Genomic DNA, 19,005 nt, shown 5'->3' on the forward strand with positions numbered 1-19,005 from the left:
GAACGTATTTATCTGTAACTGTGTAATAATTCACTAGAACGTATTTATCTGTAACTGTGTAATAATTAATATATCTATTATTTAGTTGAAATTGTAACTGGATAAGAAATTAATCAGATTTGTAACTTATAAAAATACTCTAGAAATTAGACAGAGAAAAAGACTAGTTGTATCCTTCATTATATATGAAAATAAACAAGGTCTGTGAAGACGCTGTCAATATTTGCGTCCGAGTCTATTCAGAAGCGGTAGCTCTGACTACGAGACAAATATTCAAAACCAGATTTTCTACATGGAAAATTATGAACATTTTCAAGCGAGTAAAAACAGAACTTTTGTAAAATGGTTATTTCTATTTCTGTCTTGCTATTTAAAAAAAGGTCCAACAACGACGTTACAAATGTTGCTTTCTGTTTGATTTCACCATTAGTTCTACCCTATCCCTGTGTTGTTTTGGTCAGTATCTAACCAGACAAACAGCCTATAAATAGTGTTAAATGTTAAAAAGGCGTAATACTAAAGCAGATCAGTAGAATAGTTAGAGAATATCACAGACACATCTGATTTACACTTATCGTCCTTCACTATGGGTTTGGTAATAAGTGAGGTACAATGTATCAAGGAAACAGAAAGATTGTAAAATACACAGATTGACACCATTGCACACATAATGAAAACAAATATCATTTACTTATAATATAATATCATTTTAGCACTATCACACCATATACCAATGTGGTCCAAAACATACCGCAGTATAGATAACACCATCTATTTCACGGTACTCAGAGCACTCAAAGCCTTTTGCTTCAGATGAATTTGTCGACCAGAAGTTGTCGTACAGCTTCTATATGTGAACGTTCATTTTGGTCAAAGTATTTTATGATATCCGATGTCTTTTTATTCGAACTCGTCACACACATTTAGCCGAATTCCTTCTAAAACAGACTATCAACTGTTCAACACCAACAGAGCGTCAAGAACAAATTGCTTCAAACATTTTGATTCTGGCATTTTCTTTTGAACAATAAACGTATTGATTGTTTCGTTATTGAACACAAGTGATCGTTGATCTAACTGATTGAATTAATGGAGTTTGTAAACAGATCTGATAAACTACTGCTTGAGTGGTCCGATTCCATATGGCTACTGTGCAGTTCTGATAACGAGGGGGACGAGCTGATGTCAGACATAGCTGGGGAGCCGCTGTCAGTCATCTCGGATAGCGATTGGTTCTCTTTGGATTTCTCATCCTCGGGACTGTCTCCTGCTTGACTTCCGCCCTGACTTCCGCCCCCGCCAGGTTTGTCGTCCTGTTTGAGTACGTTCCTTCTGTACTTAGCTCTAGCGTTCTGGAACCAGACCTGTAGAATATGTTTAGAAAGAAGATTGTAAGAAAGGATGTTTATAAGACAGCATGCTCATTAGATATCATTGATTCTAAGTACACCTTGTAATCGACAACCAGAACAACATTCTTAAATGCATTTTAAAACGTATTTTAAAAAGTGAATGTCGATTGCTTCTTAAAGAAAGGTAACATGATACTGAGTTAAAATTGAGAGAAAGAAGAATCATGTTAGAACCCTCTTCAGCACGTGTATATTAATTAGAACGTCGATTGGTTGCACGTGCTCTAATGGATGCACCCGCATACGTTTTGGCGCACGCGCACCTCATTGAAGATGGGGGAATGCGACAGCAGGTGCGCTGATCGTGGCGTTAGGCCCTTAAAGCAAAACTATCATTAACGGTCCACAGAGACTCTGAATTCTCCAGGAATGTTCAGTTCCAGACATCTCCTGATCCTCGATCGATAAAGTTTCTAAGAAATATATCAACTGGATGGGTCTATCGAAAAGGCGGTCGTAAGTCGGAGCACACTAAGTTTGGCCAATAGGCGGTCGTAAGGCAGAGCACACTAACTTAGTGTGACCAATAGATTCATGATTCAAATTTTATTCAAAACTTAAGGACATTGGCCCCTCAGCTCAGCACAACAACACAACAAATAGAGAATAATTCTCTTTTATATGAAACAATACGTATGATTCTCAGTTTGTTGCTTCCCAAATAAATTTCCTTAACGCACATAATTCGTTAATGTTCTGGATATCTAACAACTGACTAGCCTTAAAAACGAGAGGGGGTTGGGTTCAAACAATATCTCACTTTTAGGTTTTGAAATTTACTAGAGATTAATCCAAAATTACATTCATCTTCTACATTAAGGGAGTTACATTGTTTGACAACGCTTTTTTCTGTCGGCATATTTCTGTATCTCCTTTACTCTGTAGTCAGTGACTATGAAGGTGGTCATAAGCCAGAGTACAACAACTTAGTGCGGCCAGTGGGCGGTCAGAAGTAAGATGTTACTAACTTAGTATATCGAATGGGCGGTCGAAAGTCAGCTTTCATTAGTCCAGCAGAAAGAATTTGTCTCGACTGTGATGTCACAAGATAAAAAGCCTATTAACAAGCCACGTTAATAAAAGATAACAATATTCAAGTTTTACTGTATATATTTAAATTCTTTGTAGAGTAAATGTTCTCTGCACTTGTGCCTAACTTGGTCTCGATGTTTTACTTTGATGCCCCCCCCCCCTCCCCACCCCCTTTCTTATTTTCCTTTCTGGTCGACGCTATTGTTTTATTTGTATTGTTTTGAAACAGCAGTTGGTTGGTATTACAAGTGCTTTTCATATCAATCTGCGTGATGTTAAATGTAATAAAACTAACCACACAAGCGTACCGGATGGTAGCGATATTTTGGTGGCGGCTTATGCGGGACAGCAGGGGGTATGTGCTGTGTCTATAAGATGAATTAACTCGTACCTTTGTGTTGACAGTACACTAAGGTATAACATTCGAATACTGTTAAACAATACACTAGTTTCAAATTCACACCTTCAATTTTGCTTTAAACTTGAAAACATCTTTAAGAAAACACTAAAAGACATGGAAAATCTTAGTTTAAATTCGCGTAAAAGGCTTAGATCGTGTCAATGCTTGGAACCGAGATATCTTCAAATATTTGATTATCTTATGAGATCCCTGTCGACCAAACACTCATGTTGGCTGGTCTTTGTGTGTCGGTGATATTCCGCCCACACCAGCCATCATCATGTCAGCTTCGGATCGACACAGGTGTCCAGGCCTGAGGTATCGCTTTCAGAAGTGCTATTTATACGGCAGTACTGTATTCCTTTTTCCCATGCAGAATATCAACACCTTCATAGGCATGAATCTTCATGGTTTACTTTACCGCCCATGTGCCCTTGTCAATAATGCATACGAAATTTCAAGTTCAGTCAACTTTGTGGCTGTTTTAAAGGACACTTGGAAAAACCACCCTTGGCTAAACATTACAGTATACAAAGTTCCTACCTGTAGTACGCGTTTGGAGAGACCCGTTTTCTGCGCTAACTGCTTGAGGTCTTTGGCATCCGGGTTATGATTCAGTCCGAAGTACGACTTCATCGTCCTTAACTGATGATGTTTAAACGACGTCCGCACTCTTTTCTGTCGCGGAGGTGGATGTGTCCCGTAACCATCTTGCCGCATCATGTCTCCTCCGCGTTCGTGTCCATCTCCAGGAACCAACCCTGCAACAGCACGGAACGTTTTAATTTTAAATAGAAAAAAGTTAAATAACAGTTCATATATACATGCGCAACTAAACACGGGACACTTTTATCGTTAGCGCGAATCTTTCTTTAAAAAATAAAGCTTTCAAACGTGTGACCTTTCTTACAAATTTTTGTTCTCAATATGTGAACAATTTTTTAACAAAAAAAAACTGCACTTTATCGGGAATAATTTTGAAATATATATATTCTTCCTTTTCAACCAATATCAGTTTTATATTCACTGACAAACCATGCGATAACGTCTTTCCAGTTAGTGATGAGAGAAATGCGTTAATGTGGGCTCGGCTTGTTTATATTGTATACGTTATTTGTCCATCATTTTCAACAACTTGCATAGACTATCGATGGTTTCCAATCGTAAAATCAACACAAGTACTACAAAGACGGTCTAGTTAAGATGAAACGTGGACTGACATTGGACCGGAGATTGTTTAGTCACAGAGCGTGGTATTCAATGAATGATAATATACTCCTGCTTTCATGTTCAAAACTATTCCATGTTATCTTTACGGCAGACGAAGAAACAATGGCGTGTGGAGTAAACAACCTGCCTACCCCATCAGTACTGGCAGGGAAAATCCAGCAGACCAGGGCAGCATTTACACTCGATTTAAAAACCGTCTTCATTGCAGTGATAGAATCAGGTATTTTTTTGGTTTTCACGCTCTTATTCCTAAACGCCTGTGATATTTTGGCTTGAACATGACTGTATTCAATACCCCTCCCTCCTCACAATAAGAAAATTAGTATCATTACAGAGCTCCCAGTTAAAACATCCGTAAGTACGACCCAAAATGGTTGTTATAATGCTACAGAATATCTAAAGGATGATTACAAGTCCTCAGATGTTAAGATAAATTTGGTACAATCACACCACATTGGTAAGTCTTCGGGCGTTCGTAATTTTATGCCACAAAATGCTTTGTTACAACACCTCTAACATTTCATTGAGGTTCTCGGGTACAAGGGTTAAGCTGAGTACTGTTTAGATAATGAAATTCGTTACATTTCCATAACACTTGAAAGTAGTACTTCGAAATACGAAGAATAATATAGACCAACGCCACCTCACAAGGGGGCGTGTCCACATACTCTTTAGGTGTATTGTGCCATTCGTTGTGAAGGTTTAGTCTGGTACAACATACGAACACTACTCAGTAATATATCTGTACTCCTGAAAGGGTTGGATGAGAACATCGTTTTTGTTTACTTATCAACATGTTGATTTCACTGGTACTATTAACGGAAGGAAAATTCTTGTATTGATTTGTTTTATGGATTTATTATCTATCAAGGTTTTGTTTGTTCATAATGTCAAAATATAGATATTTTTCTCTTAAACCACTATTCCAGCATATAAACTTTATATTTATCATAGTTTTAGCTTTGTTCATGCTAATAGAAATTATTATTTATCTTTTTATAATTAAAGATATAATATTACCTACATTTCAATTTTCCTATATTAATATCTTTTCATGACGTCATTAGATGTATTTACGTGTTTATTGAGTATGTTAAAATATGTTTCTGTTTACAATGTTTCAATGATAATTTTTACAAAATCAACATGTTACAATACATTGACAGCATTATATAGATAATCACACGTATAGGTATATATTTGTTATAACACTTTCGCACGTCAATCAATTTAATATATTTTAGTATATCTATTTTAACAATGTTTTATCCTTTTTCTGCCAGTAGACACCTATTTGGTATTTGTGTTTCAATAGATTGGCTAACAGTATGACGATTTATCATGTTTTTCTATATTTTTATGTTCAGTGTATATCAATGTATTATATCTTAGTATTTATCGGTTCAATACTATGTTAATATCTATTTTAGTACATCTTCATTGCTTTACCTCATTTAAGTTATGTCTGCTAGGAAGATATCGTTTTACACAATATCAATATATAATGTAATAAAGAGAAATGATTATTCTACATTTACGATTACTGTAGTCTGTAGTGATTCAGTCATAACATATAGACCATATTTATTAATTATTATGAACGATAAAGATATAAATTACTTTGACGTCCAAAGTAACAAAACTGATACACAGGTGCTTTTTTCCTGTAAGATCTGATCAAGTCAGCAGAATACGTTACAAGTATTTTTATTTGTCAGGCTAGAAAACCTGGTAAACATTATTGGTTTGATGGCGGATTCAGTAACGCTAATTATGTGAGAAAATGCTTCGAATTACTCAATGGACGCGGACGTGTTCAGATACTTTTTTTCTAATGTTGGAAAATGGTGTGAAATTTACTGTAAATGTTGAGGTAAAGCTTACAATGATATATGTCTTGAGTCTGGATCCTATGTATTGACTATCATGGTAGTGATGTGGTAAACAGCGTGATAGATATTACCCAGGCCTTTCTCTACATACCAAATACACGGCACTCTCCCCGATCAACACGCCACATAAATCAACCTTACCTCCTGCATCAAACCCAATTAATAACAGACCAGCCCTCGTCAACTTCTATAGTATCATATAAACTAATAGTGGTCAAGATTTATCGAAAAGTTTGTGATCTTATGTGCCTGCTCTGTAACTTCAAAATTAATACTATGACAACAGTTCCATAACATTATGTTAGTAGTGTATGCAAATAGAGGCTTGTCCTGGTTATTGTACTAGATTACCAAATATCCTAGATTAGTATTTTCTGACATGAAAATATTTGACTCATAGCTTCATATATGCGTTCTTGAACAGACAAACAGTATCTTCGACAATAATGTATCTAGCTGTTTTGAAAAGTTAATTTGTTTATTCAATTAAACTTCTGTGACATTTTTGCACAATTTTGTATATTTCATAGCTCCCCATGTCTTTTTAGAACGCAGACAATATACTGTCTTATGGTACTCATCAGCATCCCATTCCTTTCATTCTATATCTATGTGTACTTCTGCCGAGGCAAAGTTATCCCAGGTGCAAATATGTCCTATTTTTGTGGGCATTTTTTGTTCATTCATTGTGAATCCAATTCTTCATCAATCAGCGCCTTCATCTCCCTCTCCACTTCACCTACGTTACATTGACAGAAGCATGTAGGCTTTACAGGCCGCTCCGCACGATTTGGCACCCTCCGCATCACGACCGTAAATCCGTCGTCCCCATCTCGCGGCTCCCCCCTCCCCAGTACATGGTTATTTATGCGAGTCTCGATATCGTCTTGATAACGGCAATCTGTATCAGAGAAGAGCGCACCTGTTGTCGCTTTTCTGTCATCTGCCAGTTCAACTTCCGCTGAAGTCATCTAGGAAGTTATGACTTTGGTTACAACGACAAATCGGTTTCACTTCCGATCTTACGAGTTACGAGGGGAGGAGGGAAGGGTAATGGGGAGCATGTGCATGAAGTTTGTCGCTGACAAATTCATGGACTGACAGTTTCATCGACTCTGGGGTGTAAAATATCTTGACATGACATTTTGACTTTTCAGCGTAGTTCGACTCCTTTTCAAACACATATCTTGCTATAACCTTACGTGTTATTTTCGGAACATATTCAAATATTGACAACAATCTATCTCATTATTAGAGTCATATAATTGAATAGGACCGCACTAAAATGCAATACAAACTCTTCTTGGCATTAAAACAATACATGTCAGTCTACCGTTCAATCATATTGATAGAAAAAGAGTTTAACATCGATAAACCAATATAGGATAACATTTGAATACACCAAAGTGTATCAGAAAGACGTTTATTTCATCGCCCAGTGGCTTAATTAAGATTGATTTGAAATTCATGTTTTTCATATTAAACACACAGAGAGCAAAGATGCACATAAACCTTTTTTTATTGACATCAAATATTAAATATGCACTTCTAGACAACCATATCAACACAAGAGTTATTAGAAGTCGTAACATCTAAAAGTAAGGTTTTTATTGCTTAACATGACGTTTGTATTAGGTTATAATTATCTCGTGATGTCGTCTGTTTGGATGTGATATTATGGCATTTTTATATGTCTTCCAGAAAATTTATTCAAAACAAGAGTCAGAATCTGTCTTGTTATTACCTCGGCACCTGAATGTTAATCCTCATCTGTTACAATTATTATGAATTTGTTGGGGCTGTTGTTGTGCAACCATTTATTCTCAGTGCAATAACATTTCAGCAAGTCTTTAAACTATCACTCAGCACTAGGTGGATGTTTCAGAATAATTGGGTTTAAAAGTAACCATAAAACATCTCAAATGACTGGTTTACAAGCGATTCTACCATCGGTATAAACACGGACTAGCTTTCAACGCTCTCGTCATCAACAAAAAATCATCTTCAGTTATACTCATTTCTGTCATTTTTGCTTATAACTTTATGAATATTGATTGAAATAATAATAATACATTTTAATTTTTGTTTTCGAAAAAAAGTAATATTGTTTGTTTAAAATCTATATCAACATATAAAGCTGATTGTGCTCTCTTCAAATATATTGTGTTTGACAACAGGGGGCGTTTTATTCGTTCAAGAGAGTGAAGCCCCCCCTCCCCATCGCTATACAAGATCCCCCATGAAGATCGAGTGATAATTCTTATTGCCATGTTATCACGTGGTTTTAACAGCCGCCATTAATTCTCATCCCCTCTGTCATTTTCACTATAGTTCCAAGTTTTCTACACAGATACATAAGACATAGATTGGCAGAGCGGCAATTCCTAACTGGTTCCCTACCCTTGTCCTCGTTTGTCGAGTTTCTATGACGACGAACTGATAGTCTGTCTAATTAGCCGATTCTTTCACACAAAAACGAAGTTTTCAACTGTCCCTTTACAACTCAAGTGCAGATACCTCTGAAGTCTGGTCGTTGGTTTGTTTTATTCGCGCTGTCTCGGTTAAAGCGATGCTGTTCTATTCCATATTTCACGATACGCCTACCGTGTGATACAAATGTCACGTGGTTTTTGAAACTGACATTTTCATGTCTCCGCGCGGGATACTATAAATCACGTACTTGTTATCGGACCCGAAGTTCGGAACAGCTTTCACGCTGGGCACAGCATTTTTTGTGGCGGATCGACACTAAACATGGTGTGCACGACGGTGCTTACAAATTATTCCGCTGCAGGAACTATCAGCGAAAATGATTCTGATCCATAAAACTGTATGTAGTTATGAATTCCCCCTGATAATAGTACAGATTATGATGAGCCTCTTTATAAAAGCAGACCATTTATGAATGTGGAAGGATTTCCCCAAGGAGACCCTGATTGGCTGTAGAATATCGGATTTAGACTTGATTCCACTGAAATCGCGCCGATGCATGTTGTTGAGGATGATCATTAAAGTTCTTTTGATACCAAAGCTTGGAAATTAAAATGAGATTATGGAAATCAAAAACAAAATGCAAGAATTAAAATAAGATAAAAAAGATCAGAGATTAATCATTATACTTTAAAGGGTCAAGTTTTAAACAATCTTACCAATGTTACGACTAAGCTGTACACGACAGATTGTCATGAGTAGAAAGGGATTACGACATGCAATGTCTTGTATTGGCTTATCATGTACCTTCCGCTTGGCAAAGGATTACCTTTTAGTACAGCTTAAACAGCGACAGTTATCTCCTTTTAAAAATCGTATATGTCACAATAATACAAAAAATATCAAGGAAATAACAACTACACAACATTATCATAACTTCAGTTCACTTTAATGAAAGTTTAATAAACGTTTATTTCTCACTTAACAAAAATATAAATAAAATAAACGCTTTGCAGTCTTCCAAAATTTTATATTATTTTTAAGTTCCAATGTAATTAGGCAATTTTAGATCAGGGCGGATAAAGCATAAGCCTTCCGGGACGTATTCTAACGTCTTTCATCATGGACGGCAATAACTGGTATGAGATATTATATCAAAATTTGTTATCAATGTAAACGGAACAAATATAACGAAGAAACTTGTATTCAATTTTCTATTCATCAAGGAACCAGAAAATAATATGTCGGCGATCATAGGTATATAATACCATGTAAGCATGTTCTTTTAACATAGTAATCTAACAAACTCGGTTTCTCAGACTCAATTTTCACTCAATAATAAAATAAAAGAAGATATGTATAAAATATATTGTCATAATTTCCTATGAACTTTATTATATTGGTCCTTGATTGTAATGGCGCTCTTTTATTACAATATTTCCCACGTGTTATTTTTCTCAAACATTCCATTTAATGTTTTCCATATGGTCGCCATTACCTTTGAAAGGTCAAGGTCACTTCTGATAAATGTATACGAATTGTAGATGTAATATTAATTGGTAAAATAAGCAATAGCAACATACACGAGGTTCCTCCTCGGCAACACATACAAATAATTCACAAAGATACACAACAAAAGCTACACTTAATATATAGTATGTATATAACTTGTGAATCGCGTACTGTGATTTTCTTTCGAGCTTGTACGTAACCTCTAGTAAATAAAAGGGGATTTTTATCAAAGAGTCCCAGCCAACCTATATCGGTATCCCTCTGTTGTTTTTGACGCGATCGTCTGTCCTTGCCAACATCACTGTGTAGCATTCCTTCTGTGGTACTTATCCCTTTCAACATCTAGAGAATGTTCATTCTGTTCACGAAGTAATACTACTATCGAAAAGCAAACGAAACTTTTCGAAATATTCCTAGACAATGACTGTGAAACACTGTGAAAGTTGAAATGCTTTTCTTTAGGGAATTTGATGTACAGACAATCTTCTCTTTTGACGTGTGTGTGTAAAAGCCTTAGTTTAGTGTATAAAAGAAATACTCTGAATTGGTCAGGATTTCCTTTGTCTTCATGTCTGTTCGAGAGTTCACAGATCGTTTAGTCTCTGAAACACGAATGTCAATCTTTGACGGATGCCATGTCCAACGAATACATTGCGTGTTTGTGCTCATACAAACATTTCCGAAATCACAAGACCCGTGATTCCAATATACCGCTTTGGCTATAAAACTTGATAACGTATGATTAACTAAAATTTAGCCCTAGAAACTGACGACGAGAAAAAACCTCGTGCACATGAACTTATCAAAATACATTTCAAGAATAATTAAAATAAACCTTAGGTCATTTTCGCAACATATGTATATTCAAGAAAAATACTTCCCTTATATTATGTTATCTGCTTTTTGTTTTGTATTGCCGACACAACCAGACGAATAAAAAATGACGTGGACCTTTTTTTTCTTCTTTTCTATTTTTTTTTTTTTTTATTATTATTATCATCTTATTTTAGGTCTGTTTATATGAAATACCAATGCCATTGTGTAAGAAATTGTTTAAGCCTGTCGTGTTTAATTGTCACCAACTGTTCACTGTTGTCAGTATCACGTCCATTATTCTTTTTCAAAAATTCTATATCTAAGTAAACTGGTAACATAGATGTATATCACGTGATCACACTTCTAGAGAAACGAAAATGTTTCGTTCTTTGTCATTGTATCTATGCCAGTAAATACCACTGATTCGCAAGAGACCGGATGCATTTAAAAAAAACTTGGATCAAGCCCTAACGGTTTCTTGGTTCTAAAACCCTTGATAAATCATCCAAAAGATATCCCTACACACTGAAACTCCTCAAAGTCTTCTGTAAATAGCTGAATTACGCCCATAGTTTTTACATTACTAAATCGTCTTTTGAGCCACATTCCTTTTTATTTCTCAGTTCGTCCAGAAACGTCCTTATATATAAGCTTCACAGAAAAAAAAAATCTGAGAGCTACTCTCGGAGATAGAAAATAATAAATATTTCATACAGCTCAGCATATAAACGATAAAACATCAAGTCAAAACTCGAGCTCTTTGACTGTAAGAACACACGCTAGTTTGATGCTAGTTGTTTTATCCTTATTAAATAAAACGGAACAATTAGGGTGCATTAGTGAGCCAGAAACCACGTGGGGGAGAGAGGTAAAATTGTATAGCCATACCCCCTCCCTATAACTACCCCTCTCCCCAGTAAACACCACACACACTGATTCTTACGTCATCTACATACGGGGCTTTTTAGTATTCATTGAGGGAGTATTCACTTTCCTTCTCCGGTATCACATAAGTTATATTTGTATTTGACACAACATATTTGATAGTATCATTTATTCTTATATTTTTTATTTTAAAAAATGTTATTCTAATTACACTGGCAATAAATACTATCAGTACTGACATGGAAAATGCTGGAGATGTACTGAGATATTCTTACTTAACAAAGTCATTTATCGGGTTTGAAATACACTATATGCAATGTTCTTTTCATCATGTTTATGACTTTGTCTTTGTTAGAGTTTGAACTCCGTTTGACGTAATCATACTATCCCTGCTTTAGGTTCTCAAATAAAAGTAGAGTTTTGAGCTCTTGTATACGAACACAACATGACACGGATCAAAGCCGTAATACAAGACGTTAAAGATTGGATACAAGACCCGTAAGTGGCCGAAAGCGTTTTGTGGCAGCTAGTAGCTTGGCAGCCTTAGTAGTAAGGTGCTCGACTGTTGTTGACCTCGGATAATATATTCACAAGATCTGTAATACCTTCAGAACACAAACATCACGAGTCAGATACAAAGTTCGGTCAAAAAATATAGGCATCAGTACCCAAGACAATATTCAACAGCCGCATTATTACATTGATATCATCTTAACTATCCGTGACAATTGATATTCTTAGTCGAATTATACCATTGCTCACTTTACTTTCCAGATATCATCTCTATTTCTAAATGGCGATTTTTCGTCATGTCATCATGCAGGGATATACTTGTCAAATGTAACAAAAGTAACCTCATCATTTGTATGTCTTTTGCACAATATTTGAGACTGCGAGTGTTGGACGTTGTTGATGGACATTTGATCAACGGGGTTTTAATTCATACTGATAGTGGCACGAACAGTCTTTTGAAATTATGCTATATTCAAATGTATCAATTTTACTGAATTTTGAGATTAGTGCACTTCTCCATCTTGTTTTTGGACTTTCGACCAATTTTGAGTTTCTTCAAGGTTTCAGATTTTGGCCTTTAGCATCACTGACGAGTCCTAAAAGGACGAAACAGCTGTATGATGCAGTTTGGCTCTACTGTATCTTATACAAAATTTGTATTGAAAGGTGTTATTTAGTTGTATGTCTTTTGAATGTTTTTTTCACGACGTAAATAATCTTGCACACGTATTTGATTCAATTCCATATACAATGGCTATATCATAGAATATTTGGATTTTATCAATCTCATATTAAAAGGAAACATTTTAATCTTAATTAATCGATGTCATGAACTTGGATGAAACATTTTACCAACATTCGATAGAAACGGTAAATCATCAGTTCAAATTGACAAATGTGGATGACTGAAGTTGAAGCAACAATGACATCAAGACAAGCTGAGGCACCCATATGCACGTGACCTTTTCACAATTAGGTAAGGCAAACTAATGACAAAGCCATTCACAAAAAATGTAGGTCAAGAGTTGCTGCGGGGTTCACACAGTCAAAGTTTCACCTACATTCAGGGGCGGAAGGATATCAGAAGTACACAGACAAAGTACCGCCATCCTTTAAGATCCTATCAGCGGATGTACATTTACGACTTCCGGAGCAAGTGGTTATTTTAAGACAATTTCGAGAAATGATCACGTATGTTGATTTCTAAATGTTATCGCAAAAATAACAACTGTGATATAAAGATATGCGATACAACATCGGCAGTTATATTTAGATATAAAGATACAAATGAGGCACACGTATAAGGTGCTGGATTATAATGAGTTCCATAAACATTTGATAATCACATTGACGTATAATTGTTGATATCATATCGCAGATATAATCTTAGAATGTTACAAACATTCACTGGGAGTCTTTAGGAGAGAAAGGAACGACAATCCATCAGCACTTACACCCTTCTAAACTTCAAATGTCACGTTCCGTTCTTACACACGCCCACGGTGTTATTGTGATTTTTCATTGTGGGACTATATTTACCAAGGAAATGGGGTTTATGGACATTTTGTCTCCGTAAGATCACTAGGCAAGACATACGTCACTTCAATTGAAGATTTGACAACACGTGTCTACGTCTATTAGTCAACACTTATCGACTACATATGTCTTACTCTATTAGTCAACACTTATCGACTACATATGTCTGACCTTATTCATCAACGTGGGCTGAATTGCTATCTCGTGTATCTTTCACAATCTGTCGACGAGATTTAATGTCGTGTAGGTCATCACACTGACGTTAAAACAGATTTATAATTTGGTTTTTATTCGTTAATTGATTGCGTATTGTATTTCTATAAACCACCTGTTCGTGGTATTGCATAACATCCACACAATCTTTCTAAAATGATAGTGTGGGTGGAATTAACCGGTGAATTGTATTCTTCGACAGTCCCACTGAAAATGGTAGAGTTCCTGACAAAGCCTTCTTCGCACGTCGCTAAAGAAGATTTATACCGGTTCTTCGTTATCGCTTTGATCACTAGTAGGTAAACACGTGCTTAACTATGCTTTGTAGCATATACTGTCATGTTACCTAGAACGTGTTACCAACTGAATATTCAAGAATTCAATTTAATCAACTGATCAGCAGTAACACTTATCTCAAGATTTAGAATTTTTAAAAAAATGTTCAAAGAGAATGCTTTTATCATCTAATACCATTCTGGTACTGTTTTGGCGGAAGAAACTCACTCCGATGGGTTACCATCATCTCACCATATCAGTGATGTATATATCTACAGTCATATCAGTACCTTAGGTCATTCTGTTTAGATACAGCCGGTAACATTCTGCGGTCAAATCAGAAATGTTTATTCCGCTGGACTGACCATAAACTACATCGCCAGTGTCGGAATACAACTCACGAGACTTCCATAGCTGGAGCCCGTCTATGTTAATCTTATCTTTGGCCCCGCCCTCCGAGGTTTTCCTAGCCCCGTCCCTGACAGGCCCGATAACGACGTCGACGCCGTATCAGGCTGCTGCGACAAGTCTCCAGGGGTGACTATAAAACTAGAGTTTAAGTGTAAATTTGTTGTTGCTCGGGGTTATCACAAGGTTCAAGTGCTGTAATACCTCACGCTGCAAGCACAGATAGCATATCAACCGACCAAACGTTTGTGTAGCGTACTTAGTGAGAGTTCAGAGAGTATAATTCCTAGTAAAACAGAGTTCTCAGAGAGTAAAAATTAATGAATATCACACTATCTTGTGTTATACTATTTTTGCTATACCACAGAATCACTTGCTAACAGTGAACTATCACTCGACATATCCGGACCTCGTCTTAAAATCTTTCCATAAATCGAGATGACAGGTGATGTTCACTCAGGTAACCTATAATAACAGATATGCTAACAAAATCAAAGTTCTCACTCAACAAAACCGTAGTTCTCTCTCCAAATTGATTAAACGAGTGCAAATTATTTTTTTAAAGTACTTACATGTGAAACACTCAAGAGATACAAAGAAAAAAGATATATTGCAGAGTAGTAAGTTATACAAATATCCATAGCTGTAACTATGTACTATGGTTAGTCGAGCGGGAAATAGCTGTAACCATGTACTATGGTTAGTCCAGTGCAATATAGCTGTAACCACGTACTATGGTTAGTCCAGTGGAATATAGCTGTAACCATATACTATGGTTAGTCCAGTGGAATATAGCTGTAACCACGTACTATGTTTAGTCCAGTGTAATATCGCTGTAACTATGTACTATGGTTAGTCCAGTGTAATATAGCTGTAACTATGTAATATGGTTAGTCCAGTGGAATATAGCTGTAACCATGTACTATGGTTAGTCCAGTGTAATATAGCTGTAATCATGTACTATGGTTAGTCCAGTGGACTATAGCTGTAACCATGTACTATGGTTAGTCCAGTGGACTATAGCTGTAAATATGTATTATGTTTAGTCCAGTGGAATATAGCTGTAACCATGCACTATGGTTAGTCCAGTGGAATATAGCTGTAACCATGTACTATGGTTAGTCCAGTGGACTATAGCTGTAAATATGTATTATGTTTAGTCCAGTGGAATATAGCTGTAACCATGCACTATGGTTAGTCCAGTGGAATATAGCTGTAACCATGTACTATGGTTAGTTCAGTGGAATATAGCTGTAACCATGTACTATGGTTAGTCCAGTGTAATATAGCTGTAACTATGTAATATGGTTAGTCCAGTGTAATATAGCTGTAACCATGTACTATGGTTAGTCCAGTGGAATATAGCTGTAACCACGTACTATGGTTAGTCCAGTGGAATATAGCTGTAACCATGCACTATGGTTAGTCCAGTGGAATATAGCTGTAACCATGTACTATGGTTAGTCCAGTGGAATATAGCTGTAACCATGTACTATGGTTAGTCCAGTGTAATATCGCTGTAACTATGTACTACGGTTAGTCCAGTGGACTATAGCTGTAACCATGTACTATGGTTAGTCCAGTGGAATATAGCTGTAACCAGGTACTATGGTTAGTCCAGTGGACTATAGCTGTAACCATGTACTATGGTTAGTCCAGTGGAATATAGCTGTAACCATGTACTATGGTTAGTCCAGTGGACTATAGCTGTAACCATGTACTATGGTTAGTCCAGTGGACTATAGCTGTAACCATGTACTATGGTTAGTCCAGTGTAATATAGCTGTAACCATGTACTATGGTTAGTCCAGTGGAATATAGCTGTAACCATGTACTATGGTTAGTCCAGTGGACTATAGCTGTAACCATGTACTATGGTTAGTCCAGTGGAATATAGCTGTAACCATGTACTATGGTCAGTCCAGTGGACTATAGCTGTAACCACGTACTATGGTTAGTCCAGTGGAATATAGCTGTAACCACGTACTATGGTTAGTCCAGTGGACTATAGCTGTAATCATGTACTATGGTTAGTCCAGTGGAATATAGCTGTAACCATGTACTATGGTTAGTCCAGTGGAATATAGCTGTAACCATGTACTATGGTTAGTCCAGTGGACTATAGCTGTAATCATGTACTATGGTTAGTCCAGTGGACTATAGCTGTAACCACGTACTATGGTTAGTCCAGTGGACTATAGCTGTAACCATGTACTATGGTTAGTCCAGTGGACTATAGCTGTAAATATGTACTATGGTTAGTCCAGTGGACTATAGCTGTAACCATGTACTATGGTTAGTCCAGTGGAATATAGCTGTAACCATGTACTATGGTTAGTCCAGTGGACTATAGCTGTAACCATGTAAATTTGAGAATCTGTTATAAACAATAATGTAGAAAAACATAAATTCAATTTCGTCCAAATCTTTGATGTCCAAATTTATTGGTGAGGAATTTTGTTTTCAAAATTATCTTATAAATTTTAATTTGAAATAATTAGAAAAAATTAGAATGCCATCTTTCAAATTGAATACTGAAGTTGGGAGATGTGATAACAAAGAAAGAAATGACTGGATTTGTACTTTTTGTAATAATATCGACATTCTTCAGATTTAAGGAAGTGTTTCATTAAGAAACGTTATTCTAATAGACCTAACATGTTGAAATCTGTCCAACTTATGGAATCTATAAACAAAAGCGAATTATCAATATGCGTAACAAGAAAAGTAAGGATTGAAATATACACGGGTAATATGTTGAATTCCCTCTACACAATGGTAAATGATGAATGTAGGGGTTGCGGTTGAGCATTTAGTATTTTATTACTTGTTCACTTACATTATGTATATATAATTTCATATTTAACTGATGATCCCCAAGGCTTATATTGATACAATAATTCATAATGTAAAATGGTTCTGTTGTACAATATATAATTCACTCTTCTTGAAAAGAGATAAATGTACTCTTATGTACTCTGATACATCCGGAGGGTTTCATGGATGGGTATATTTTTAATTTCGTCAACACAGTATGAATGTGACAAGATTTCTTCCTTCAATTTTCATTAAGAGTGTTAATATAAATTCAAACTAATTCTGAATAAATATGAAAAAATAAAATCATCCTCAAAGTTTGTAATAGCGTTGTACTTGAGCAATGTTGACCTGCTTCTAATAAAGTATTGTTTATGTGTACATACTAACCGTTCACTAATGTGAACGGATATTAAGACCAATCAGAGCTAATAGGGGAACAATGTTTATAGTAGAAATACAACTCTACCAATTAGTCCACGGAACTAAAGTACATACAAATGAACACCACACAATATTTTGTCCGACAGCAAATGAACTTTTACAATACACGTATCGACATTTGATGAGGTAAATATGTATTTTATGAACCAGGTAAATTTGATATCAACCGACGCGACGGTTAATTCTCGAAGATTACGTTATATACTACAAAAAGGTCAAGTTGCCCAATCTGGCAAACATAACTACTGTTGACAATTGAAGACTTTGATTGTGTCAAAGAACTGGCAAATTTGATTTTCAGAGAAACAAAAAATCGTTTAGTAAATTATTTTCGATGCCAATATTACCACAACTCTTGACCTAGAATTCATTAGTTCTGGCTGTTGTAATCACTCCATATATTTTTTTTCTGCTGTAGATCCTATCTACACATCTAGGTTCACGATATTGTGACTACGTCATCAGGACATTCAAGTAGGCCACACTCCCTGATTATCTAATGAACATTTCTAATTAGTTCTAGTTTTAAGCGATTAAGTCTGGCATATGACAGATGGATTAATAAAGTCATTTACTTTCTACCTAATCAACAACACAGGAAAATCTAACTAAGCGGCTAACGTTATTAAGTAGACTTTTTGTGTCGCGAAGCAGTGTAGAGAGTATTAGATCATCCCTAGATCCCGTCCACTGCAGCTCTGCTTCATCAACTTATCACACACGGCGACGAGCATTGGTTTTGTTTTCAATTAACAACATAATTTTTAAATCTCCGTGCACTTGATCATACGAATATCTATTGCATAATCGAATCACGTAAGATAATACAATTTATGCTAACAAAGCCAGAAAATGCTACATTGATAAATTTGAACGTTTGCATCTGAAGGGAAAATCTTTGAAGAATAAAACCAATACTGGTTGTACGTTGTTCCTAGTGTAACGGAAAACTAGATTAGCGTTTATATCTTTTATTTATATATTTTTTGAAATTCTACTCCAATGTTTTGAAGTTTTCTTTCAATAGATCAGCCCTATCTTGGATTTAGCCTATTTTGTTACTATAGCATCAGAGGACAGCTTCTGTCGGCATTTCTATCCAATGTAATGATAATCTACACAACGTTGCCATCAACTGCAGGTTTCTGAATTACAATATGTCTAGTTAATTCTACTTTTTATTAATTAG

At 35.9% G+C, this 19,005-nt stretch overlaps 1 protein-coding gene across 2 annotated transcripts in view; it reads right to left on the reverse strand.

Annotated features, from left to right (window-relative positions):
• Window positions 1–671: 671 nt before the first annotated feature.
• The window catches only part of LOC132553200 (LIM/homeobox protein Lhx9-like), a 46,257-nt gene continuing 27,923 nt past the window's right edge, over window positions 672–19,005 (reverse strand). For both annotated transcript variants that reach the window (XM_060217429.1, XM_060217428.1), the window contains exons 4-5: window positions 3,388–3,605; window positions 672–1,364 (exon numbers count right to left, since the gene is read on the reverse strand). In XM_060217429.1, the coding sequence (XP_060073412.1) occupies window positions 1,074–1,364; window positions 3,388–3,605 (509 nt within the window). In that variant the 3' untranslated portion in view covers window positions 672–1,073. The remainder of the gene's footprint in view (window positions 1,365–3,387; window positions 3,606–19,005) is intronic.

Source organism: Ylistrum balloti, unplaced genomic scaffold, assembly GCF_031769215.1.
Source record: "Ylistrum balloti isolate Yb309-2 unplaced genomic scaffold, AGI_CSIRO_Ybal_v1 Utg370310, whole genome shotgun sequence".
Classification (NCBI taxonomy): domain Eukaryota; kingdom Metazoa; phylum Mollusca; class Bivalvia; order Pectinida; family Pectinidae; genus Ylistrum; species Ylistrum balloti.